The 26228-nt window shown below is 36.9% G+C and overlaps 1 protein-coding gene across 2 annotated transcripts in view; it reads right to left on the bottom strand.

The window, feature by feature from the left end:
* The window catches only part of C2CD3 (C2 domain containing 3 centriole elongation regulator), a 128398-nt gene that overhangs the window by 100292 nt on the left and 1878 nt on the right, over positions 1–26228 (bottom strand). Inside the window, exons 2-7 of one of the 2 annotated variants that reach the window (XM_060018288.1) lie at positions 25023–25292; positions 22523–22680; positions 16324–16547; positions 15478–15725; positions 5849–5981; positions 5281–5409 (exon numbers count right to left, since the gene is read on the bottom strand). In XM_060018288.1, the coding sequence (XP_059874271.1) occupies positions 5281–5409; positions 5849–5981; positions 15478–15725; positions 16324–16547; positions 22523–22680; positions 25023–25292 (1162 nt within the window). Of the gene's footprint in view, positions 1–5280; positions 5410–5848; positions 5982–15477; positions 15726–16323; positions 16548–22522; positions 22681–25022; positions 25293–26228 lie in introns of those variants that run through there. The other variant, XM_060018289.1, reaches the window with a different exon arrangement.

Raw genomic sequence — 26228 nt, 5'->3', positions numbered from 1 at the left:
GGTCTTGTTTTTTTATCCATTCAGCTACTCTCTATCTTATGATTGGAGAATTGAGTCCATCTACATTTAAAGTAATTGATGATAGGAGTGAACTTATTACTACCATTTTGGTAATTGCTTCCTGGTTGATTTGTAATTCTTTTGTTCCTTTCTTGCTCTCTTCCTTTAGGATTTGATGACTTTCTGTAGTGGTATGTTTTGCTTCCTTTCTCTTTCTCCTTTGTGTATCCACTATAGGCTTTTGCCCTGTGGTTACCATGAGGCTTACATAAAACATCTTACATTTATAATAGTTTATTTTAAGGTCATAACTTAACGTTGAACACATACCAAAGCTCCTCCCCCCACATATTTTAAGTTTTTGATGTCACAATTTGCATCTTTTTACACTGTATGTCCATTAACAACTTATTGTAGTCATATTTATTTTTATAACGTTTGTCTTTTAACCTTCATACTAGATTTGTAAGTGATTTCTCTACCATCATTAGAGTAATAGAGTATTCTGAATTTAACTGTATACTTAACTTTATCAGTGAGTTTTATACTTTCATGTTTTCTTGTTACTAATTAGTGTCCTCTGGTTTCAGTTTGAAGAACTCCCTTTAATATTTCATGGAAGGTTGGTCTAATGGTGATGAACTCCTTCAGTTTTTGCTTGGAAAATACTCTTTCTCTCCTTCAATTCTGAAGGACAACTTTGGCAGGTAGAGTATTCTTGTTTGGCTGTTCTTTTTTCTCAGCACTTTGAATATAACATCGCACTCCCTTTTAGTATGCAAGATTTCTGCTGAAAAATCTGCTGAAAATCTTATGGAGGTTCCCTTGTCCATAACAAGTTGGTTTTCTCTTACTGTTTTTAAGATGCTTTCTTTGTAACTTGACAATTTAATTATAACATGTCTTGGTGTGGGTCTCCTTTGAGTTGTCTTACTTGAAACTCTCTGGGCTTCCTGGATCTGAATGTCTGTTTCCCAGGTTAGGGAAGTTTTCAGCCATTATTTCTTTGAATATTGCTTTTTCTTAAAAAAATATTTATTTTTTTGGCTGCACTGGGTCTTAGCTGTGGCACGTGGTATCTTCTTTGTTGTGGCATGTGGAACCTTCATTGCAGCATGCGGGATCTTTAGTTGCAGCATGTGAACTCTTAGTTGCAGCCTGCTAACTCTTAGTTGTGGAATGTGTCAACTCTTAGTTGTGGCATGTGGGATCTAGTTCCCTGACCAGGGATCGAACCCGGGCATCCTGCATTGGGAGCATGGAATCTTAGCCACTCAACCACCAGGGAAGTCCCCATTATTTCTATGAATAAGCTTTTTGCCCCTTTCTCTATCTCTTCTTCTTCTGGGGCCTTTATAATGTGTATATTGGTCTGTTTGTTGGTTCCCCAACATCCCTTAAGCTATCTAACTGCTTCACTTACAAATTTTTCCTTTTTGCTCCTTTGATTGCATTCCACTGCCCTGTCTTTGAGTCTGCTAATCCTTTCTTCCCATTGATCTAGTCTGCTGTTGAACCCCTCCTGAATATTTCGTTTCAGTTATTGTATTCTTCAGCTCTGTGATTTGTTTGGTACTTAAAAATTTTTTCTATCTCTTTGTTGAAATTCTCACTTGGTTCATGCATTGTTCTCCTGACCTCAGTAAGCACACCTTTATGACCATTATTTTTAACCCTCTATCAGGTTAATTACTTATCTCTGCTTCATTAAGATCTGTTTTTGGATGTTTATCCTGTCTTTTTCTTTGGAACATATTCCTCTGTTTCTTTACTTTCCTTGCCTTTCTGTGTTGGTTTCTGCTTATTAGATAAAACCGTCATCCATCTCAGCCTTGATAGAATGGTCTTGTGTAAGGGATGAACCTCATTGATCAGTCCAGCCCAAGATCTTAGCTGCCTCATAAGCTTTTGTGACTTTCTAAGCCTTCTTCTTTGTTCTTAGTGGCTCCCAGTAGTGGAGGGTGTGTTAAGATCCATTAGTGTCCCAAAGGGGAGGATCACAGCCAACACCTAGATGTAGGCTGATTAGAAGCTGGACCCTCACTAGCAGCACCTTCCAGGGAGAAACTGGGAGATGGGTGTTTTTGCCTGCTTCCTCTGTGCTGGGTCTAGGTGTACAGCTGTCAGGGTGAGGGTGCTCCTGCACCCGTTATGTTTTGGGGGCTCATCTCTCTGGTAAGAATCTTAAAAGTTGGGAATGCTAGATGTGGGGTTCAAGTCCTTTGCTCCTCAAGGAGAAGCTAGGAATTGGCGATTCCCTTCTGATTGTATGGTGCTGTGTTGGGGGTGGGGTTTATGGTGAGAGTGTTTCTCAGACTTTCCTACTCATTTGATGATATTTTCCCATTCCTCTGATGTGTAGGAGTTGGTCAGTTACTTTCTCAATCTCTTTCAGAGGGAACTGCTCTGTGTGCAGCTGTACATTTGGGGCATCTGTGGGAGGAGGCGAGCTCAGAAGCCTCCTATGTCTCCATTTTGGTCAACTCTATGGAATAAGTGATGTTTTTCCAATTCCTGATATTGTATACATAAGCATTTTTTTTTCTTTTTGGACATTTTTAAGATTGTCTATTTATACTATTCTGAAAATTCATGATTGTATATCTTGGTGCAGTTTTTTTTCATTCACTGTGCTGGATTCTTGATTCCTATTTTTTATTTAAACAGCTTTATTTAGACATAATTCACATAACATACAATTCAGCCATTTAAGGAGAGCAATTCAATAGTTCTTAGTATGTTTACAAATATGAACCATCATCACCACAGTCAATTTCAGAACACTTATGTCACCTCAAAAAGAAACTCTGTATTCAAGACCTATCATCATTTACGCCCCATCCATCACACGTAGCCCTAAAGAACCACTAATCTTTCTGTCTCTAGAGATTTGCCTATTTTGTACTTTTCATATAAATGTAATCATAAAATATGTACTCTTTTGTGACTGGCTTCTTTCATTTAGCATGATGTTTTCAAGGTTCATCCATGCTGCAGCATATTACCTGTACTTTATTCCTTTTTATGGCCAAATAATACTCCACCGTGTGGATATACCACTTTAAAACAACCCACTAATCAGCTGATGGACATTTTTGACTATTATGACTATGTAAATTCATGTACATGTTTTTGTGTGGACTTATATGTTCATTTTCCTTGGGTATATACTTAGGGAGTTGAATTGCTGGGTCATATGGTAACTTGATGTGTAGCAATTTAGGAACTGACAGACTATCTGCCAAAGTGGCTGCATCATTTTACACTGCTATTAACAGTGTATGAGGGTTCCAAATTTTCCACATCCTCACCAACACTTAATCTGACTTTCTGATTCTAACCATCCTAGTGGGTATGAAGTTTTTTATAGTTTTGATTTGCATTTTCCTGATAACTAATGGTGTTGACATCTTTTATGTGCATATTAGCCATTTGACTATCTTCTTTGGAGAAATCTCTATGTAGATACTTTGCCCATCTTTTAAATTGGGCTATTTGTGCTGTAATTATTAAGTTGTTGAGTTCCTTATATAGTCTAGATATAAATCTTTTATCAGATATATAATTTGTAAATATTTTCCTCCATTCTGTGATCTTTTCACTTTCTTAATAGTATCCTTTGAAGCACATTTTAAATTTTGACTGAATCTAATTTATCTACTTATCTATTTTTTATTGTTGTTGGTTGTGTTTTTGATGCATATCTAAGAATCCTTTCCCAAATCCAAGGTTACAAAGATTTACCTCTGTGTTTTCTAAGAATTTTATAGTTTTAGTTCTTCCATTTAGCTATCTGATCCATAATGAGTTAATTTTTTTATATGGTTTGAGGTAAGGGTCCAATTTCATTTTTTCCATGTGGCTAGCCAGCTGTTCCAGTACCATTTGTTGAAAAGACAATTCTTTCCCCATTTAATGGTCTTGACACTCTTGTTGAAAATCAGCTGACCATAAATACATGGGTTTATTTCTAGACTATCAATTCTATTCCATTTATTTATATGTCTATCCTTATGCCAGTACTAAACTGACTTGATTACTCTTGCTTATAGTAAGTTTTAAAATAGCAAAGTGTGAATCCTATTTTTTTCTTTTTCAAGATTCTTTTGGTTATTCTGGGTCCCTTGTAATTTCACAGTAATTTTATAATCAGCTTTTCAATTTCTACAAAGAAGCCAGCCATGATTCTGACAGGGATTGCATTGAATCAAGAACATGGGGTTTTTTCCATTTATTTAGATCTTCTTTAGTTTCTTCCAACAATGTTTTGTAGTTTCCAGAGTTGTTTTACACTCCTTTAGTTAAATTTATCCCTAAGTATTTTATTCTTATCAACGCTATTATAAATGGAATTTTTTCTTAATTTTATTTATTTATTTATTTATTATTGGTCTTCTGGCCATGCTGTGTGGCTTGCAGGATCTTAGTTCCTTGACCAGGGATCGAACCCAGGCCCCAGCAGTGAAAGCACAGAGTCCTAACCACTGGACCACCAGGGAATTCCCTTAATTTTACTTTTCGATTGTTCATTGCAAGTATATAAAAGTACAATTGACTTTTATATAATGATCGTGTATCCTGCAATCTGTCTGAATTTGTTTATTATTTCTAATAGTTTCTTAGAAGATTCTTTAGGATTTTTTTTTTTTTGCGGTACACAGGCCTCTCACTGTCGTGGCCCCTCCCGTCGTGGAGCACAGGCTCCAGATGCGCAGGCCCAGCAGCCATGGCTCACGGGCCTAGCCGCTCCGCAGCATGTGGGATCCTCCCAGACTGGGGCACAAACCCACGTCCCCTGCATTGGCAGGCGGACCCTCAACCACTGCGCCACCAGGGAAGCCCTAGGATTTTTTTACATACTAGATCATGTCATCTGTGAATAAAGATAGTTTTACTTCTTCCTTTCCAATTTGGAACCCTTATATATTTTTTTCCTGCCTAATTGTTCAGGCCACATAGGTAGTAAGAGACAGACCTCAAATTTCAACTTGTGTCTGTTTAAAATCCATGTTCTTTTCATTATAACCTGCTAGCTAACCTTGGTGCTGGGGAGAGAGATGAAAAATAAGAATGGAAAGGTAGATTGGAGACCATTCTGTAAGTGAAGCTAAGAATAAAAGGCTAAAGATTGGATTTTTATTTAGTAGGTAGTGAATAACCAAAGGGATGACTTGGTTATTCTAAGGAAGTGTTGCTTTAAGAAGAGAAATCTGTTAACAATGTACCCAATGAATTGGAGGAATAATTTAAAAGGAAAGAAAGCTAGTTAAGAGCTCTTACCTGCCCAATAGCAGCTGTATGGCTCTGGTATCAGCTTTTGTGTCATGTTTCCAAAATGTATTCTCAGTTGGAGGGAGGAGGTGATCTTCAATGTGGTCTTTAAATTGATTCCTAGACAAGGCTTTGATTCTAAGGAATGAAAAAAAATACTTTTTCCGTGGCTAACATATGGGAAAAATCTAAATCAGAATTAAGTGAACATGGAATATTAACGTACTTCAGCCTTCACCTTAAATATACATAAAACTTCACAATTTACAAAGCCCTTTCCTATATGAGAATCTCATTTCATTTATGTAAGAGAGGGAGGAGAGAATATACCCATTTTTTATATAAGCATGCTGGTTCAGAAAGAGTTAAGAATTTAGCCATTTACATATTTAGCAAGTGTCAGTGCTAGGTCTAGATTTTGGGTATCTTAGCTCCTAATTTAGGCTTCTTTTCTACCACATTAAGAATTACTTGTTCAACATTTCCAAGATTATTCAGTCCACATCTTGACAAAAAACATATGCTAACAACTACCAAGAAATTAACTATTGGGGTTCACGTTTATCCAGTAACTTACTGTGTAGATGCTCTAAGAAAATCTTCATTCATAGAAGGATGAACTTCTTCCAACAACATGCTAGTATCTGGGCTTGATTTCATTGCAGAAATCACCATGGCATTACGCAGTTTATTGCCTTGTTCTAACAGAGCTGAAGAGGGCAAAACAAAACACAGAAAATCTAAAATCCAACAGAAATACTTGAAACATTTAGCACCTTTCCTTCTCTCACAGGACTTACCATAGTGTACTATAAATGCTTACTTGTCTGCCTTCCCCACTAGCTTGAGAATCCCTTGAGGACATTCACCTTACAAATGTTTACTGAGCTTCTATCACGTGGACCGTTTTAGATGTTGGCATTAGAGCAGTGAATGAAGTCTCCATTATGTAGAGACTGACCGCCTTTACTGGAGTCATTATATACATGCATTGACTCTTCCAACTGGTGTTTGCACATAATAAATTTAGTAATAGCTACATAATATATTATTTTTGTATCTAGCTATCTTACTGAATTCTCTTATTTGTAACAGTTTTAATGTCATTATTATTTAAGGAACACTAACAACTATATCAGCTAAACTGTTAGGAGTCATAGTGATAATCTAGTCCAAATGTATACTTTTATGGATGAAGAAAAGAATACCAAAACATTTCTATGACTTGTCTAAGATCATACATCAGGTTAACAGACAAGTCAGGATAAAGTCTTTAAACTTTCTGATAGGTAAAATTTCTCCCATCCCTAAGCAACAACAACAATTACAGAGGATAACATTTATTGAACCCTTACCACTTCCGGGGCACTACTCTAAGTATGTTATGTATAGGAACTCATTTAATCCTCCCAACAATCCTCTGAAATAGGTACTATCATTTCCTTCATTTTCCAGATGACAAAGCTGAGGCACAGAGGATATGTAACTTGCCCAAGTTATGCATGCAGTATAACCAGGATGACTCTACATCCTATGATTTAACCACTATACATATATGACCCCACTTTTTCTTAGACTTCTTTTTAAAAGCTTAGGACCAGTGGTATTATTTCAAGGAACACTGGGAAGAATTATTATTTTCTTGAGGTTCCACAGTTGCTTAGGATGTAGGTAAGACTAGATACCAAATGCCTATCCATCTTGGTCTAGAGTTTTATAGCTTCTAAAAATAAAGAAGACATGGCAGTCAGGCCAAGAAAATAATAAGCCAAACAGATCCATAAACATTCAACATTTGTTAGCATAAAGAGTTCAAAATAAACTCAAAACCCCAAACCCGAAAAACCCTGAAATATTGTATGTTCAATGTGTTATGTGAAAGTATAAGTAAAAGAAAAATAAAGATCACCATCTGTGGTAGGCAGAATTCTACACTTGATCTTAGCCAAAAGGCCAAAAAGTGATGTAGGCAGAATTCTAAGATAGTTCCCCCCAAATATCCAGCCACTGGTATACAAATACCTTCTCCCAGTGATTCAGTCATCTAGGTATTGCCATAAAGGGATTTTACAGATGTAATTATGGTTCCAAATCAGTCTACCTCAAGACTGGGAGATTACCTTGGTTGTCCCAAACCTTTATAAAGCAGAGTTTTTTCTGGCTGTTTGCAGGATATGAACTCAAGAGATTTAAAGCATGAGAAGGATGTAATGTTTCATTGCTGTCTTGAAGATGGAGAGGACCACGTGGCAAGAAATGCATGTGGCCTTACGGCCTTTAGGAGCTGAGTGTGGACCCTGGCTGACCGCCAGCAAGGAAATGGGACCGCAGTCCTACTACTGCAAGGAACTGGATTCTGTCAATAAGAATGAACTTGGAAGTGAATTTGCCCTCAGAGCTTCCAGATGAGAATTTAGCTTGGCTGACACCTTGATTGTAGCCTATGATACCCTAAGCAGAAAACCCAACCATAACTTGCTGGACTTCAGATCCACAGAACTGTGACTAATAAATGGGTATGCTTTTAAGCCATTAAGTTTGTGGTTACTTGTTATGCAGCAATAGAAAACTAATATTCCCATTAATGCCACTACCCACAAATACTGATTAACATTTTGATATATTCTGGATAGGTTTTTTGTGTGTGTGTGTGGCTACGCTGGGTCTTCGTTGCTGTGCACGGGCTTTCTCTAGTTGCGGCGAGCGGGGGCTACTCTTCGTTGTGGTGCACGGGCTTCTAATTGTGGTGGCTTCTGTGGAACACAGGCTCTAGGTGTGCGGGCTTCAGTAGCTGTGGCTCGCAGGCTCTAGAGCGCAGGCTCAGTGGTTGTGGCGAACAGGCTTAACTGCTCCGCGGCATGTGGGATCTTCCCGGACCAGGGCTTGGACCTGTGTCCCCTGCATTGGCAGGCAGATTCTTAACCACTGCGCCACCAGGGAAGTCCCCCAGATAGTTTTTAATCTATGCATACATACATCTATATATGTATGTGTGTGTGTATATATATAAATTTTTTTTTTGCAAAAATGGTATATTATATATACAGTTTTTTTGAATTTTTATTTTTTTTATACAGCAGGTTCTTTATTAGTTATCTATTTTATACATATTAGTGTATACATGTCAATTCCAATCGCCCAATTCATCACACCACCACCCCCACTTTCCCCGCTTCGTGTCCATACGTTTGTTCTCTACATCTGTGTCTCTACTTCTGCCTTGCAAACCAGTTCATCTGTACCATTTTTCTAGATTCCACGTATATGCATTAATATACGATATTTGTTTTTCTCTTTCTGACTTACCTCACTCTGTATGACAGTCTCTAGGTCCCTCCACATCTCTACAAATGACCCAATTATGTATACTGTTTTATAACTGCTTTTTCACTTAATAATATGAATTAACTTTTTCTATGTAAATAATGGCTATATAAGTATGTATTTCTGTTTTTACTTATTTAAAAAAAAATCTCTTTGGGATTCAGTCAGAAAATGGCTGTCTTGTTTATTCAGTGAGAAAGGGTGAGGAAAACATGGTCTGCTAGCATTGAAAATTTGGTTAAGGAAGCTTGCTATGTGACAGGAAGCCCTCCTCCTTTTAGTTTCTAGTTAATACTTGGCTTAATTTGATATGGTTTAAAGTTCTTTAATGAGGTGGGCACACTCAATAAATGCTTTATGAATAAAGTAGTTAATGACAAGCAGTGTCAATAATAAATTTCATTTGATTTCAGGGCCATGTAGAAAAACAGTTTTTCTACTGATACCCAAAATGTCCCTAGAGATATTTGGTACTTGGTACTTTATAATCTAACCACACACAAGTATATTTAATTCCTTAAACACAATACTTCCTTTGTGCTCTCAAAGTTCTGCGTATCTGATTCCATCAAAGAATTACCATGCAGTATTAAAATTGTCTATCTCACCCAAACAACTTTGAGACGAGAGATTGGCTTTTGTTGGTCTTTGTATGCTCGGTGCCTAGTATATATCAGGAATTTGATTAAATGTTTCAATAAATACTTCCACTGTTGCATATATCATACAAAATTGTACTGTATCTGCTTTAGAGTCTGTTTCCTTTACTACAATGCATTCATTAAGTCAGGGACTATCTTATTTATCACTGTAACCCCAATACTCAAAACAATGGCTGACACAAAATAGGCACTCAAAAGATATCTGCTGAATTGAACTGAGCTTAAAGTTTTCATCCCTGCTAAATAAAATTTCCCTGGGAATAGTAATATTTTAAGAGTGACTTAATTAGTCATTAACATTTGAATAGGAATAGGTACTTAAGATACTTTACAATAGCAGGTTTTTAAAAAGAAATAAACATTGCAGACAACAAGTAGGACAAATCTGAGCAAGGGTGGTCTATTCATTGGCCTCCAAGTGGTTTCTTCCTTGAAACAGCCATTCTTAGAATAGTTTCTCTAAAGTCTAAGGCATGGCAACAATACCACCTTAACTCCCCTTCTTAAGAGGAAGCTGGTTCCACACTAAAAGAGCTGTCATGGCATCTTCCTGCACCTCAACTCAATAATTATTTTTTTAACACAAGGGAAGGGCACTTAGCTGAGTACATGACAAATGTTTCCCTTGTTTATTTCCTACATGCCATGGGCACAGCCCCTGCTAAACAGGGAGGTACACAGCTTTTGGTTTTTGTTCCTACTCCTTGTTATCTATTCTAAACCCCAACTCTTAACAAACTTATGGTTATCAGTGGGGGAAGGATAGGGAGAAGGGAGAGTTAGGGAGTTTGGGATTGAAATGTACACACTGCTATATTTAAAATGGGTAACTAACAAGGACCTACTGTATAGCACAGGGAACTCTGCTCAATGTTATGTGGCAGCCTGGATGGGAGGGGAGTTTGGAGGAGAATGGATACATGTATATGTATGGCTGAGTTCCTTTGCTGTGAACCCGAAACTATCACAACATTGTTAATTGGCTATATTCCAATATAAAATAAAAAGTTAAAAACAAAAAACAAGAAAACCGCCAACTCTTATAAGCAGGATGTGTAGTGTTTCATAAATTCTAGCTCGATGACTAATTCAGCTCTGTCCCCCCCCTTACTGGTATGATGTCAGTATAATAAAGACCAGGAAGATAATTAGGTTTATGTATTTGTTATAAACCTCCACGACTAGCTTTAGACCTACTTACTAAAATGACCCACTTAATCTTAGTGCTCCACGGTCTTGTGGTTGGAAGGGATCTTTAAAGATCACATCTGTCTACTTGATGATTTAATCCCATCTGTAAGAGTCCCATGACAAGGTTATCCAGTCCATACTTGACGATTCCCAGTGATACAGAATTCACTATCTCTTGAAGCTATCCCTTCCCACTTTTGCAAGGAAGAACTATTAACCCAGACTGAGTCACAATGTCTTGTTTTATCTTTAAACCCAATGATCCTAGTACATCTTATGGAAGAAATTTGCACATTGGCAGCCCATGGGTTGCACCTGGCATATTTTATTTGGCTTGAACAGTTGGCCAGCATAGTCTTGATTTTTAAAAAAAGCAGGCCTAGGTAAACAAGGAACCTACAGTAGGATGAAGCAAAGGACTTTGCTGTACAGTTTAAGATAATGATGAACTGGAGCTGAGAAGCAGCTGTCCCGTTTGATTGGGCAGAAGCTCCCTAACTGTGAGCCTGTGTCTTCATTTTAAAATGGGGATAACAATCCCAACCTCACTTGGTTTTTGTGTATAAGGCACTTGGCATAGTAGGTAGCACATAATGAACGGTAAGTAAATGGTAGCTGTTTTCTTGAGGCTAAATTTCTCTTGGTGGTCCCTTCCCCAGTCTAGGTACTCTCCTTAGAAGGAACTCATCTTCTATAGATCTTTAATATTAACTTCTTAAAGAAGACTTCCTTTGGAACTTCCCTGGTGACACAGTGGTTAAGAATCTGCCTGCCAATGCAGGGGACACAGGATTGAGCCCTGGTCTGGGAAGATCCCATATACCGCGGGGCAACTAAGCCCGTGCGCTGCAACTACTGAGCCTGTGCTCTAGATCCCGTGAGGCACAACTACTGAGCCCATGTGCCACAGCTACTGAAGCCTGTGCACCTAGAGGCTGTGCTCTGAAACAACAGAAGCCAATGCAATGAGAAGCCCACGCACCGCAACGAAGAGTAGTCCCCCGCTCGCCGCAACTGGAGAAAGCCGACACACAGCAACGAACACCCAATGCAGCAAGAACAACAACAACAAAGTTAAAAAAAATTAAAAACTCCCATTTACCATTGCAACAAAAAGAATAAAATATCTAGGAATAAACCTACCTGAGGAGACAAAAGGCCTGTATGCAGAAAATTATAAGACACTGATGAAAGAGATTAAAGATGACACAAATAGATGGAGAGATATACCATGTTCTTGGATTGGAAGAATCAACATTGTGAAAATGACTATATTACCAAAAGCAATCTACAGATTCAATGCAATCCCTATCAAACTACCACTGGCATTTTTCACAGAACTAGAACAAAAAATTTCACAATTTGTATGGAAACACAAAAGACCCCAAATAGCCAAAGCAATCTTGAGAAAGAAAAACGGAGCTGGAGGAATCAGTTTCCCTGACTTCAGACTATACCACAAAGCTACAGTCATCAAGACAGTATGGTACTGGCACACACACAAAAAAATAGATCAATGGAACAGGACAGAAAGCCCAGAGATAAACCCATGCACATATGGTCACCTTATCTTTGATAAAGGAGGCAAGACTATACAGTGGAGAAAAGACTGCCTCTTCAATAAGTGGTGCTGGGAAAACTGGACAGCTACATGTAAAAGAATGAAATTAGAACACTCCCTAACACCATACACAAAAATAAACTCAAAATGGATTAAAGACCTAAATGTAAGGCCAGACACTATAAAACTCATAGAGAAAAACGTAGGCAGAACACTCTTTGACATAAATCACAGCAAGATCCTTTTTGACCCACCTCCTAGAGAAATGGAAATAAAAACAAAAATAAACAAATGGGACCTAATGAAACTTCAAAGCTTTTGCACAGCAAAGGAAATAATAAACAAGATGAAAAGACTACCCTCAGAATGGGAGAAAATATTTGCAAATGAAGAAATTGACAAAGAATTAATCTCCAAAATTTACAAGCAGCTCATGCAGTTTAGTATCAAAAAAACAAACAACCTAATCCAAAAATGGGCAGAAGACCTAAACAGACATTTCTCCAAAGAAGATATACAGATTGCCAACAAACACATGAAAGCATGCTCAACATCATTAATCATTAGAGAAATGCAAATCAAAACTACAATGAGATATCATCTCATACCGGTCAGAATGGCCATCATCAAAAAAATCTACAAACAATAAATGCTGGAGAGGGTGTGGAGAAAAGGGAACACTTTTGCACTGTTGGTAGGAATGTAAATTGATACAGCCACTATGGAGAACAGTATGGAGGTTCCTTAAAAAACTAATAATAGAACTACCATACGACCCAGCAGTCCCACTACTGGGCATATACCCTGAGAAAACCATAATTCAAAAAGAGTCATGTACCACAATGTTCACTGCAGCTCTATTTACAATAGCCAGGACATGGAAGCAACCTAGTGTCCATTGACAGATGAATGGATAAAGAAGATGTGGCACATATACACAATGGAATATTACTCAGCCATAAAAAGAAACAAAATTGAGTTACTTGTAGTGAGGTGGATGGACATAGAGTCTGTCATACAGGGTGAAGTAAGTCAGAAAGAGAAAAACAAATACTATATGCTAACACATATATATGGAATCTAAAAAAAAAAAGGTCATGAAGAACCTAGGGGCAAGACGGGAATAAAGACACAGACCTACTAGATAATGGACTTGAGGACACGGTGAGGGGGAAGGGTAAGCTGGCACAAAGTGAGAGAGTGGCATGGACATATATACACTACCAAACGTAAAATAGATAGCTAGTGGGAAGCAGCCGCATAGCACAGGGAGATCAGTTTGGTGCTTTGTGACCACCTAGAGGGGTGGGATAGGGACGGTGGGAGGGAGGGAGACACAAGAGGGAAGAGATATGGGGACATATGTATATGTATAACTGATTCACTTTGTTATAAAGCAGAAACTAACACACAATTGTAAAGCAATTATACTCCAATAAAGATTTAAAAAAAAAAAGAACTCTAAGTCAAAAGCAAAAAAATAAAAAAAACTTATAAAAATAAAAAAAATTAAAAAAGAAAGAAGCCTTCCTTCACCAACATACATAAAACAGCATTCTATCCTCTCTTCTTCCTTGCTTCATTTTTTTCCCATTGCCATTATCACTATCTAACACTACATACTTACTTATTTATCTAATTTATCATTGGTATTCCTACTAGAATATAAGATCCGTAGGGGAGGATTTTGTGCCTTTTTAAAAAATAAATTTAAATTGCTATATTCTTAACACCTCGAAGACTGCCAGACATTTAGTAAGTGCTGAATAAATAACTGCTTAATGAGTAAACAAATATTTTACCAAAGTCTGCTGCCCAGGTCTACACAAAATACTCCAGGTGTGAGAATGACAAGTGCTGAGTATAGTCAGGCAATTTTCTTTCTTGTTAATGTAGCCTAGGGTTGCATTAAAGTCTAAAATTAATATAGGGACTTCTCTGGTGGTGCAGTGGTTAAGAATCTGCCTGCCAATGCAGGGGACACGGGTTTGACTCCTGGTCCGGGAAGATCCCACATGCCGTGGAGCAACTAAACCTGTGCACCACAACTACTGAGCCTGCACTCTAGAGCATGCCATCTACAACTACTGAAGCCCATGCGCCTAGAGCCCGCGCTCCGCAACAAGAGAAGCCACTGCAATGAGAAGACTGCGCACCACAATGAAGAGCAGTCCCCGCTCACCACGACTAGAGAAAGCCCATGCGCAACAACGAAGACCCAATGCATGCAAAAACAAAAAAGTAAAAAAATAAAAAAAATAAAATTAACGTACCATAATCAGAGTATATTTTTTAAACTAGGGGATCATAGACATTTTAGTTGAAAAAATATTAACACAATGTCTTTCTTCATTAAAAAAAATCCTGACTAATATAAATTTTGTATCCACGTAGTTTTTTTTTTTTTGTCTTTAAACTAGAATTTATTGGTATACAAAACTCCATTTCATAGATAAAGTGGCACATCTTTGCAGCTTCTATTGCACCAAGTATTGAAGATTAAAAACACACAAAAAGAAACATTTGGTTTTGAAAACACTGCAAATAGCCAAGTACAGTACTTTGGCAAATAAAAAATAAAATGGTTCAGAGTAACACAATCTGAGGAAAGAAACATCCTGGAGGAAATGAACTATGGACATCAGACAATGGTCGCATTACCCCTGTCCAGCTCCACAGATAAGGCAAGACTTGCTTAGTCTATGGATCATGACCCCACAGAGGTCCAAGTAGTTTTAATTTAAAAGACTTTTCTACTAAAGTTGCAGATATTCTACTTTGGAAATTTTACTTGTGAGGATGGAGACAAATTTATGTCATGCTCTTGATGTCACAGAGATATATGGTTGACCATTACAGTGTAACATAAGGTACCAAAATTGCTTTTCATATAATACCACTACCTAAAATGAGGTAATACAACCTCTTTCCTATTTCCTTTTTAAATTTCAGTGTAAGCCCTTACACAGGTAAACCGACTCCTTTCTACTTCTGTTTGGCTATCAGTCATATTTAATACCCAGGCGTAAGATCAGCAGTTTCTGTGCACTGAATGTTCCCACTGAAAACAACAGTTTTCAGAATATGAAACAAGTTTAGTACTAGTCTCTGAACAATGGTATAAGTAAATTCTGATGAGACAAAAATCTTATTTGCTTTGAATTATCTTGAAAAAAATCAGGACTAATATTTTTCTATGATAAAGGCTTTCCTCCCATACCCAGGTTCACTTTAAATGGTTCCTTCCCTAAACTTAAAATTATAAGTGCCCAGTAATTATTTAGAAGAAACTCAGTGGTTTAATAGAGCTGCCCTTAAAAGGTTAGAAATTCTGGACTCTAGTAAGATATTCACTTGCATTTGGCTATTTAGTTCAAACAGAAGTCTTGGTTCTCTTTGTAGGTTGCCTAATGAGCAGACTAATCCCAATAAATATAGCTTAGTCTCAGTTCACAAATATATACATACCTAAAAGAAGGTTCTTGGTAGGAGGGTTGTTTGAAGAAAGAACGCATGAGTCACTGTGACTCTTGGCAACTGTCCTAATTTGAGGCCGCAATTCAGAACTGTTGAGAAGGGACATCTGCTTCTGTGGGGCTTTGCCTTTCTGAGTCATAGACTCTAAACTCTGTCCTGAATTAAGATGGTGCCGTAGTCCAAAGAAAGAGTCCTTTATTGTATCAGAGTTCTCTGCAAAGTACAAGTGGTCCTTTCCCCTGTTTTAAAATAAAGGAGAACTTCAGCAGTATATTATCCATTATGGTAACATTCCACTTTGTCAGAGAAAGAAAGTGGATCAGTGGTATATAGCAGTGTAGCTCAGGCTTTGTAAATATGTTTTTCATTTCCCAAATTAAATAAATAATAGATGTTTTACCTATCATTGTATGGTTTGGCTAAAGTGAGACAATGAAATAAAGAGCTCAGTGCTGAGCCTGACACAAAGCAAACGTCTGATAATTATTTAAAATCAAAATCTGTTTCTCTTCATTCCATTTCACAAAACACTGCCTTTTCCCTCTTTCCCTTCATGTACACCTATCATGGCATCTCTATGTGACTTAGACATACTTACTTATCTGTATATTGGCCTCCTCACTAGATTGTGAGCAATGTTCAAAAATAGGAATTGTGTCTTACCAATTTCTATGCCTAGCAACTGGTACTGGACCAGAAACATATTGAGTACTTAATACTTATTTGCTGAATGAATGACTACCTTTAACCTTCTACACAACCACAAATGAAAGACCGAAATTATGAGTACACTGGGAGTTAGCAGACAGTCTGACTGGTATTAGGTGTGGTAATTACCTTGGAGTGGTTGACCTACTGCTGTTGGCTGCTAACTCTTTTCCATCAATTTTGGTGGTAGGGATCCTCTGAGGCCTTGATGGAACCAGAAACTGAGTATTGCCTGCTTCAGTATATTCTCTGAATCCTTGTTCAGATAAAAGCACATTTTCTGTCATGTCAGTGGTAGGAAGAGGAGTGTAGCTGTCAAAAGTTTCTGACAAAGGCTCCAGGGCAAGTGAGACCTGAAAGGGACATGTAATGTATCAGAAGTCTTTTTTTTTTTTATAGCATTGATTAATTTTAAGACTCTCTAATATAAATTAATGGCCCCGTTCCTTATAGGATCTAGTTCAAATTCCTGCCTACCTCAGAAGCCTCATCTCTCACTGTGTTCCTCTCCTCCATCTCTCTCTCCTGGATATACCAATTACTTAGAGTTTTCTAAGTGTACCTTATATTTCATTCCCTTATGCCTTCATGTGCAAATTTCCTCCAGCATTACTTCCTCTGTGAAAACTTCTTTGTGTCCAGGCAGAGATGTTATGGCCACTCCTTTTTTCATGTTTCTACTTACTTTGTATCTATCCATTAATATAACCACTATTTATTGAACACTTCACAATAGGTCAGAAAGTGTGCTATGTTCCTCACACAGAGAAGCTGATGTGATGATATAACTGTCAGGAAAGTATATTATCCTAATTTGAAGATTAAAAAAAAAAGCAGAGGCTTAAAGGAGGTATTTGTACTTCCAGTTTATTTGTTATCCTGATCAGATTATGAATTCCTTGAAGGCATGAACTGTCTTATTCATTTTTCTGTAGACTAATCAGTGTAAGTATACACTTAGTGTACAAGTATGCATAATAATGACTAATGGTCTGAAAAATAAAAGAATGACATAGCACCTGTTGCATCCTTATTGCTAGCTATTTGAGAAAAATAAGGCCCTAGTTCTATGCTGGGGATGAGGCAGGGTGAAGAGGGAGGAACATTAAAATGAAAAGTAATTACGTGAAGTTTCCTTTATCGTCCAACTCCTCTGAATTCAGGCACTCTACTAAAATGCTTTCCAGGTCTCTGAAAAGCCCAATGGAGAAAAGCCTACTGTAGGAATAAAAAATAAAACAGAGCCTAAAGCAAAACTTTAGAGAAGAAATTGAAGAATGTACTCCAAAAGAAAAGAAGAGCAGTGTGGAAAGTTCAGTTACAATGACACAGACAGCAGAAGGAATTGTTCAAGTAGCCAAAGAGAGTCACATAATGATGAATGGCCTAAGACAAAAATGAAAGATTGCAGTTAAATATTTTAAGAAGTCTCTGGGAAGGTCAATGGAATAATCTATGTGGAGAAACTGCCAAGGCATAGACTCAATAAACACACTTGAGTCTTGATGAGGAGAATTTTGTTCATGAACTAGGTAGCATAAAGTCCTTTAAATCTATTCATCATTAAGATTTTCTACAAAGACAAATGACCAGAATGCAGTGGGATAAATACTTTGTGCAGCCACTGCTATAAGAGGATCACATAAAATCCTGGCTGCCCAAATATAAGTGTCAGAAAATCGTCCCTTGCCATTCATCACTTGCCAAAAGACTGCCACTGTATCCTAGAAACAAAGGAGACACTGAGAATAAAGGCTGCGTCCCTGGCCTTAACAATAACCTGCTGGCTGGCCAGAGTTTTGCTTTATCCCTAAGCAAATTGGAACTAGTCTCAAAACAACTCAAAGGCCTTTACTACCAGTGAGAAAGAAAAAGAAAGTCCAGTTACCCGCCACACCCACCTTACAATCAAAATATAGGTGCTGGCCTAACTCCTGTGTTCAATTAACAAGTATTTGTTGATACTAGTTCAGTGCCAGGCTCTGTGCTACCTGCCTGGGGCAAAGAGATGAATAAAACATGGAACCTGACCCTAAGGATCAGAGTATCTTTTAGGGGAATTTAAAAAGAAGTAATTTTAATATAAAATGGGGAGTTCTGGGATTATCTACTACATTTATAACATCTGATATTGGAGAGAACATATTAGTATGTCTATTTTTCAGACTTATGCTAGTCAATATAGCATTTTAAAAGATTTCAAAATTATTTAACAGTGATTAAGAAAACAGATTTTATGTAAAAATTTGAATTTCTGGCTTCTCTTGAAAAATCAGAAGATCCAGCAATGCTGGGTTTCCATCCCATTGTGGCAAAAATTAGCTGGAGTAGACTAGTGGCTTTAGTCAGGGTATGTGCTCCAGTTTGCAAAGTCCCCAGCCATGTCCCAACAAGAGGTAGAGGGACAACTTCTGTTTATCATCACATTTGATCTGCTACATTAAAAAAAAATTATTTAACACAGTAAAATGGACATTTTTGTAAATATACACTTCTATGAATTGTAATCTATGTTTAGATCCATGTAACCACCACCATAATTAAGATATGCAACACTTCCATCACCCCCCAAAAACTCCCTTTGTAGTCATGCCCTCTTCTCACCTCTAACCTCTAGCAACAGTTGAATTTGATAAAATTCAATACTCATTTATGATCAAATCTCTCAGAAAACTTGAACTTTCTCAATGATAAAGGGCATCTATGAAAAACCTGCATCTAATACCATATTTAATAGTGAAAAGACCAAATGCTTTCCTCCCAAGAACAAGAACAAGGCAAGGATACCTGCCTGGTTTCATCCAAGACAAATGGATGAAAATTGTGAAAATTGTGTAATGGAACACAACTCTGCAAAAGGGAATTATTGATACACAAAGTAATATGGATGAATCTCTAAACCTGGTTTCTTTCCATTATTCTATTAATATTTCTTTTTTTTCCTATTAACATTTCTTAACCTAGTTGACGAGCCAATGGGTGTTCACAGTATGGTTATTTTTATATCTTATACATCTAAGATATTCTTTTGCATATCTATCTCTATTTAATAAAAAAAAATTAAATGAAATAAAACATGTAGTGCCTAATATGTGGTAGGCATGCATATAATAAGTGTTGCTAATGGGAATTCCCTGACGGTCGAGTGGTTAGGACTCCGTGCTCTCACTGCCAAGGGCCTGGGGTTCAATCCCTGGTCGGGGAACTAAGATCCCACAAGCAATGCGGTGTGGCCAAAAAAATAAATGTTGCTAAAAAAGTTATCAGCATGAATTCCTTCAATGTTATCCATCTCAAAATGTTTCTCCTCTTTCCCTCCTTGTTATAATTCCTCCATTCCAAAGTTTACCACTATCAGTTGTGTTCTTAATAGAAATTCATTCCCATCTAATTCTCTCCAAGACCTTACTTGCTCAATTATCCTCTTTTATTTTCAATATCTTTCTTCACTTGCTTTTCTCTTGGTCTACAAAACAAATCAGGTCTCCTATACTCTAAAAACGGCTCAGCAAACTCATTCTGTAAAGGGGCAGAGGGTAAATAATTTAGGCTTTATTGCACATTCTTCTTTTTTTAAATGACCCTTTAAACATATAAAAACCATTTTTAGTTAGAAGGCCAGATTTAGTCCACTGGGCAAAGTTTGCCAACTCCTCTTCTAAAGTAGCAACAAACTTCTCAATTCTGCTGCCCACTATCAATACTTTCCCCTCCAATTCAAGTAAATTTGGCATGTCCCTGTCATGTGCCTAAGTACCATGTTAAGTGCTTCCATATTTTTTTCATATCATTTAATCCCTACAACAATGCCGTACGGTAAGAGTTATTGTCTTCATTTTATAAAATAGGATACTGAAGCTCAGAGAGTACAAATGAACACCAGAAATGTTTTCATAACCAGTTTTTCCATGTCCAAGTCTTGTGCTATTTCCATTAGGTCACACTACATCTCCCTCTCTTTGCTGCCATTTATGTGGGAAACAGAGAGAAATCTCTAACTGTTATTTCTACTTCTTCACTGTAATTACTACTTATTTACTTATTCCATAATCTTTCAAAATCTTACCTCTGTCTCCAAGGCTGTATTAAAACAATTCTCTAAAGAACCCAATGACATTTAAATAAAAAACATACAAGTATAATTTTATCAACTGACATTTAAATAAGGGAGGAAAAAAGATGCACCACCTTAGAAAACAGTCCAGTAGTTCCTCAAGGTTAAACATACTTACCATATGACCACAATTCTACGCCTACAAAAAACTTGTATGCAAATGTTCATAGCAGCATTATTCATAAAAGTCAGAAAGTGGAAACAATCCAAATGTCCATCAACTGAAGAATGGATAAACAACATGTGCTATAACATATCCATACAATGGAATATTATTTAGCTATAATAAGGAATAAAGTACTGATTCATGCTACATGGATGAACCTTGAAAACATTATGCCAAGTGAAAGAAGCCAGATACAAAAGGTCACATATTATACTACATCATTTATTTGAAATGTCCAGAATAAGCAATATATAGAGACAGAAGGTAGATTAGTGGTTGCCAGGGGTTGGGGAAAGGTACAAAGGGGAATGACTACTAATGGGTATAGTGTTTCTTCTTGGGGTGATAAAATGCTCTGGAATTAGATAATCGTGATGGTTGTACAATCTTGTGAATACACTAAAAACTACTGAACTGTATACTTTAAAAGGGTGAATTTTATGGCATATGAATTATATCTCATTTTTTTATATAGGGAAAAAACCTGCCTAGAATTCTACACTCCAACTGTTTCTATTTTCCCTTGTTTTTTCTTCCCCAGTCATTAATCATATGCACATATGTGGGTATAATTTTAATTCTCTTTTGTCATCAATCCAAAGTAATTTTCCATGTTGCTACACAATCATAACTATATAATTTTATCTTTTATGGAAACAAAATATTCCACTAATAGATGATTTAAATATCATTGAATGAACTGTTTTCATTTTTTCAATATTAAAAGTGCATTTCCATAACCAGTCCAAAGCATATAACTTTCCTCTCTTTTTATGGTATTTCCTTAATATAAGACCCCAGGGTAAATGATATATGATAATTATTATGGCTCTTGAAACATAATGCCAAACTGTTTTTGCAGGTCTGATGCAAATCTGTACCATTGTCAGAACAGGAGGAGTACACCAGTCCCATTTTACCATGAAGTTACCACCATAAGGTGTCACTATCTTTCAATATATTATAAATAAAAATATGATAAATAGAATATAGAAAATGTTCAGTTCTTTTACTTAGTTAAATCTATTTCTGAACTTTATTCTCTTCCTTTGACAATTATGTGCTTGTGGTTTTATAATAGGTTCTTACATCTGGTAATGTTATATGTTCTTTCCTCATCTTTTTTGAACTGTTTTCTTAAATACCTGCTTAAATTTCTATACATATTTTAGAATACATTTGACAAGGTATAAATTTCTCAAGGATTTGAATATTCAGAATTCTCTAGGAAGAACTCCCAGAGTCTCCCTCAGAAAGAGACCCTTCTATGTTCTTTCCCACCATCCTGTACATATCTATAGTATATGTGTATCAATATCACACTGCGTTCTACTTGTTACTCTCTTCTATTTCCTCCTACCTGACTTTGGAAAACTAACTGAAAGGCCCATCTCTTATCTTTGTATCTTAAGTTAGTGGCACATAACAGCATATCAAAAAAATGTAGGCTGAATCAATGAATGAACAATCAACAACTGGTTATGTACTTCTAATACTGAAAAAATGAAAACAGTTTATTCAACAATATTAAAATCGTAGTCTGTTGACTCATTTAAGATACCACTTAAATGAGTCAAACAAGCCATTACTGCCTGGCACTATGTTAGAAGCTGTGGGAAAAACAAAGAAAGTAGAAAACACTGTCCTCTCTCCCAGGGAATCTAGAAACTAAAAGGAAGGTAAATTAAAGGGAAACTACAAATACAAAATTTTGGAGACTATGTAGGATTATAACTGAACAATGATTATGTAATTCATGTTATTCTAAATTTAATAAAGAGTACATTTATTAATAAATAAAGAGAAGAATGAGTGCAGTAGGAGCTGCGAAGGTCTCTTGGAACTTGAGATGGGCAGCAAAGAACTAAGAGGATATGGATAAGTGGGAAATAAGTACATGACAGTCTGGGTAAAAACATGAACAAAAGCACGAAGTGGGAATTTGCATGGTATGTGGGAGTCACGTACCTACCCATTCTACGAACAGACTCAACTATTTGTGCCCCCAAAGTTTTATTCTATGTAGCAGAGAATTATACTATTTTTACCTGGAGTTCTCCAAGTTTCTTAGATGTTGGTGAAACAATGGTAAAAAATCCATTGATGTGATGGGTTGGAGAAAGCTGGGCTAGTCCACTGATCTGAACTCTACCAACCGGAAGATGTTCAAGTTTGGTGATTACTTCCAGCACCAGCACAGCCATATCTAATCAGAAACAATTACAACATAGGCAGACATTTTTCATTTACGTTTTTTTGGAAGTGGAAAGAGGAATATACATTACAAAATTTTTTTACTTAAAAAAATCATTTTATTTTCAAATAAACTATGCACTTACCATATCATTCAGGGGGTGGGGAAGAGTGAACCCAAGATCAAAAGAACAACAAAGTTTTAGAGAAGAGCAATGACAAATACCTCGAATGGAGAAAAAAAATTACATAAAAATATTTAGAATATCAAGTATTTGATAAGGAAAATACCTTTGAGAGAGTATATATATATTTTTTACATATTTGGCAAGGACTCAGACTCTAGTTTTGAAATAAAAAAGCAACAATAAAAAAATTCTCAGTTTTTAAATTCTCACCATTTCTAGTTTTGAACTGGACAAAGGGCTTCTCTTGTATAGATGCATGGGTTGGTTCCTGCCTCTCAGGAGTATTTTACTGCTTATTTCTCAATAATATCTGGAACACTGAAAGGCTGAGAGCACTTAGAACTATAGGGAATGGAAATAAACTCCTTAACTGTATTCGTCAATTGGTTGCTTAGACTTAACCCCTTCATGTCCTAATTTACAGCAGGAGAAATAAAATGCATGCATATGCAATCTGAGATTATTTCAGGACAGTGTAACTTCTGAACATTTTCTTACCAAAGTTGAGAAAGTGGTTCATTTTCACCCTTTGTTCAATGCTGTAGTGAAAAGAGTATTGGGTTTACAATTAGAAGATTTGTGATTGTGTTGTGGCTCCAACATTCACAAGCTACTTCTGTGTAAGCCACAGCTGTCTATAAAATAGGCATCATAATACCTATACCATGGCTGTGTGAGGCATGGGAGTATTGCAAGTAAAACACATAGCACAGTATCCTTTTATATGGCAGCTGCTTAATGCCTGTTATATGACTTTAGGCAACTTACTTAACATATCACCGTCCCTGTCTTACCTAATCATGCAAGTTCTCTGAAAATTCTATGAGCTAATAGGTATAAAAGTGCTTTGCAGACTATAAAATAACATGCATATATAGAATAAGGGAAATGTACCAACAATTGTTGGTTATTTACTAACAGCCAGGCTCACCCATGTCTCATTTCTTTTCTTTTCTTTTTTTTTTGCGGTACGCGGGCCTCTCACTGTCGTGGCCTCTCCCGTTGCGGAGCACAGGCTCCGGACGCGCAGGTTCAGCGGCCATGGCTCACGGGCCTAGCCGCTCCGTGGCATGTGGGATCTTCCCGGACCGGGGCACGAACCCGTGTCCCCTGCATCGGCAGGCGGACTCTCAACCACTGCGCCACCAGGGAAGCCCTCATTTATTTTCTTAATGAAATATCTATGTGTATCTTTTAAAAGTTCTTATCACTTTCTACCTACTATTGTAACTAAACTTCTTTGTGCATTTAGTTAGAATTAGACACCATTCTGATTAAATTTTTTGATTCATTTTTGTAATCTCCACAGTGTCTAGCACATGCTAAGTGTTCAATACATATTTTTTGAATAACTGAATTTTTTTTCTTTATATTTTGATGTCTTCAAAATTTTCTTCTTGAAAGAATGCAAACTTAAGGACAAGTTAATCTTTAATTCACCTCTGGCTCTCCGGTATTCTTAGCCCAACAATATTTACATGATAAATGCTTAATTTTTACTGACTTGAACTGAATTGATTTGATAAGTCTACCATCCAAAATGTGTTTATATGAAAACTTGACCTGAATAGAGAAATAACACAGTACATTTAGAATGCTTTCCTTTAACAGAAATGAAGAAATTTTAGCTCCTGGTTCCAGTAGAGGGATCCTCCCTTCTCTGAAAACCTGTACTATTAACTCACTAAATCACTCATTGGCATTTAGCATGTATTATCTTGTATCATATAAATTTTGTATCTATACCATCTTTCCTTGAGCATAATGTAAGTCCCAGAGTACAGACTACAGTTATTCCTTAAAGAAGCATGGTGTGGTGACAAGTGCATGAGTTTTGGTGTCAGAGAGAAGTGGGTTCAAATCCTAGTTTGGCCATTTGTCAACTATGTAACCTTATAGAGGATTCATTTTATTTCTCTGAACCTCAGTTTCATTGTCTATAAAACAGAGAAAATATCTATCTTGCAAGGTTATTAAGGATTAGAAATAATATGTATCAACTGGTAGCACACAGTATACTCTCAATAATGGTGGCTATTATAAAACCTCTTTGACTCCTCAATAATTAACAATGCCATAGATACTAAGTACACGATAATACCTATTGTTAACATAATCACATGCTTCTTATTAGGCCTACAGGTGAAATGATAAGACAAAAACATACCTGTTAGATAAGAGGTAAACTGCTTTGGACCACAGCGAATAGCATAACGTGTAGTTGTTCTCACAGCTTTTGGTTCAGTCTGCAATGTATCCCTGGGACAAAAGAGTGTTCCTTCTGATGTTTCTCCCCACCATCTCACTCGAACAAGTACACAAGCAGGAGGCTTTGTAATCTTCCATATGACTTTATTAACAGTAAGTTTCAGAAAGCAGCGTAGCTGGCCTTCAACCAGGGGTGGTAGGCTTGTAGATGGAGAAATGTCACTTAAACCTGTGGAGGAATCCAAGAATACTAAGTCAAAATTTAGTCTCAATACAGAAAACACATAATCTGCTTTTTGAATGAAAACACACAAACATTTTCATCTCTACAGAGAGAAGGCTTATTCTATTTATTCTATTTTTTTGCGGTATGTGGGCCTCTCACTGTTGTGGCCTCTCCCGTTGCAGAGCACAGGCTCCGGACATGCAGGCTCAGTAGTTGTGGCGCACAGGCTTAGTTGCTCCATGGCATGTGGGATCTTCCCAGACAGAGGCACGAACCCGCGTCCCCTGCATCGGCAGGCAGACTCTCAACCACTGCGCCACCAGGGAAGCTCTCTATTTATTCTAATACATGAGAAGTAACTAGCAAACCAGACCATAGAATAACCTATCTGGTCACTTAAGCCACCCTGACAACTAGTTAGTATTCAGGATTTGATTCAGGTTATTTTAAGTAAAGAACATACCAACTTAAGACATGCTAATACAAACTCCTCTTTAACTGAAAGATATTAAATGAAAAATACAAATACAATGATAACAGTACACAGGTTTAAAAGAATCTATGAAGTAGTTGAAATTTTTCTTCCAAGTACTGTTGTTCTGATTATTTCAATGTCCACAGTTTTTAAGATATGTTATCTTTACCTAATTCTCTTACTTTAAAACCATCACTAAACATAAAACAGCAACAACTGTCTATCAGTTCTCAAATGAAGTCTACACTTTACAACTCAGCACTTCAAGAAAGACCACCTTAAACTGTGTCTTTTCTTCCTGCCGATATCACACAATGAGGACAGAAACTATCATCTTCAGATTATGCCATTATCTTTTAGCACAGTGCTGGGTTCATAATATTTTTGGCTTTTAGACAGATAATAAAATGTAAATGAGGCAATTCATCATGGCTTTCTATAAAGCTTTCCTTTAATGACCCTGA

Source organism: Delphinus delphis, chromosome 8 (assembly GCF_949987515.2).
Source record: "Delphinus delphis chromosome 8, mDelDel1.2, whole genome shotgun sequence".
NCBI lineage: Eukaryota > Metazoa > Chordata > Mammalia > Artiodactyla > Delphinidae > Delphinus > Delphinus delphis.
Note: the sequence above shows the minus strand (reverse complement) of the source record. Positions and strands in the feature narration are given on the sequence as shown.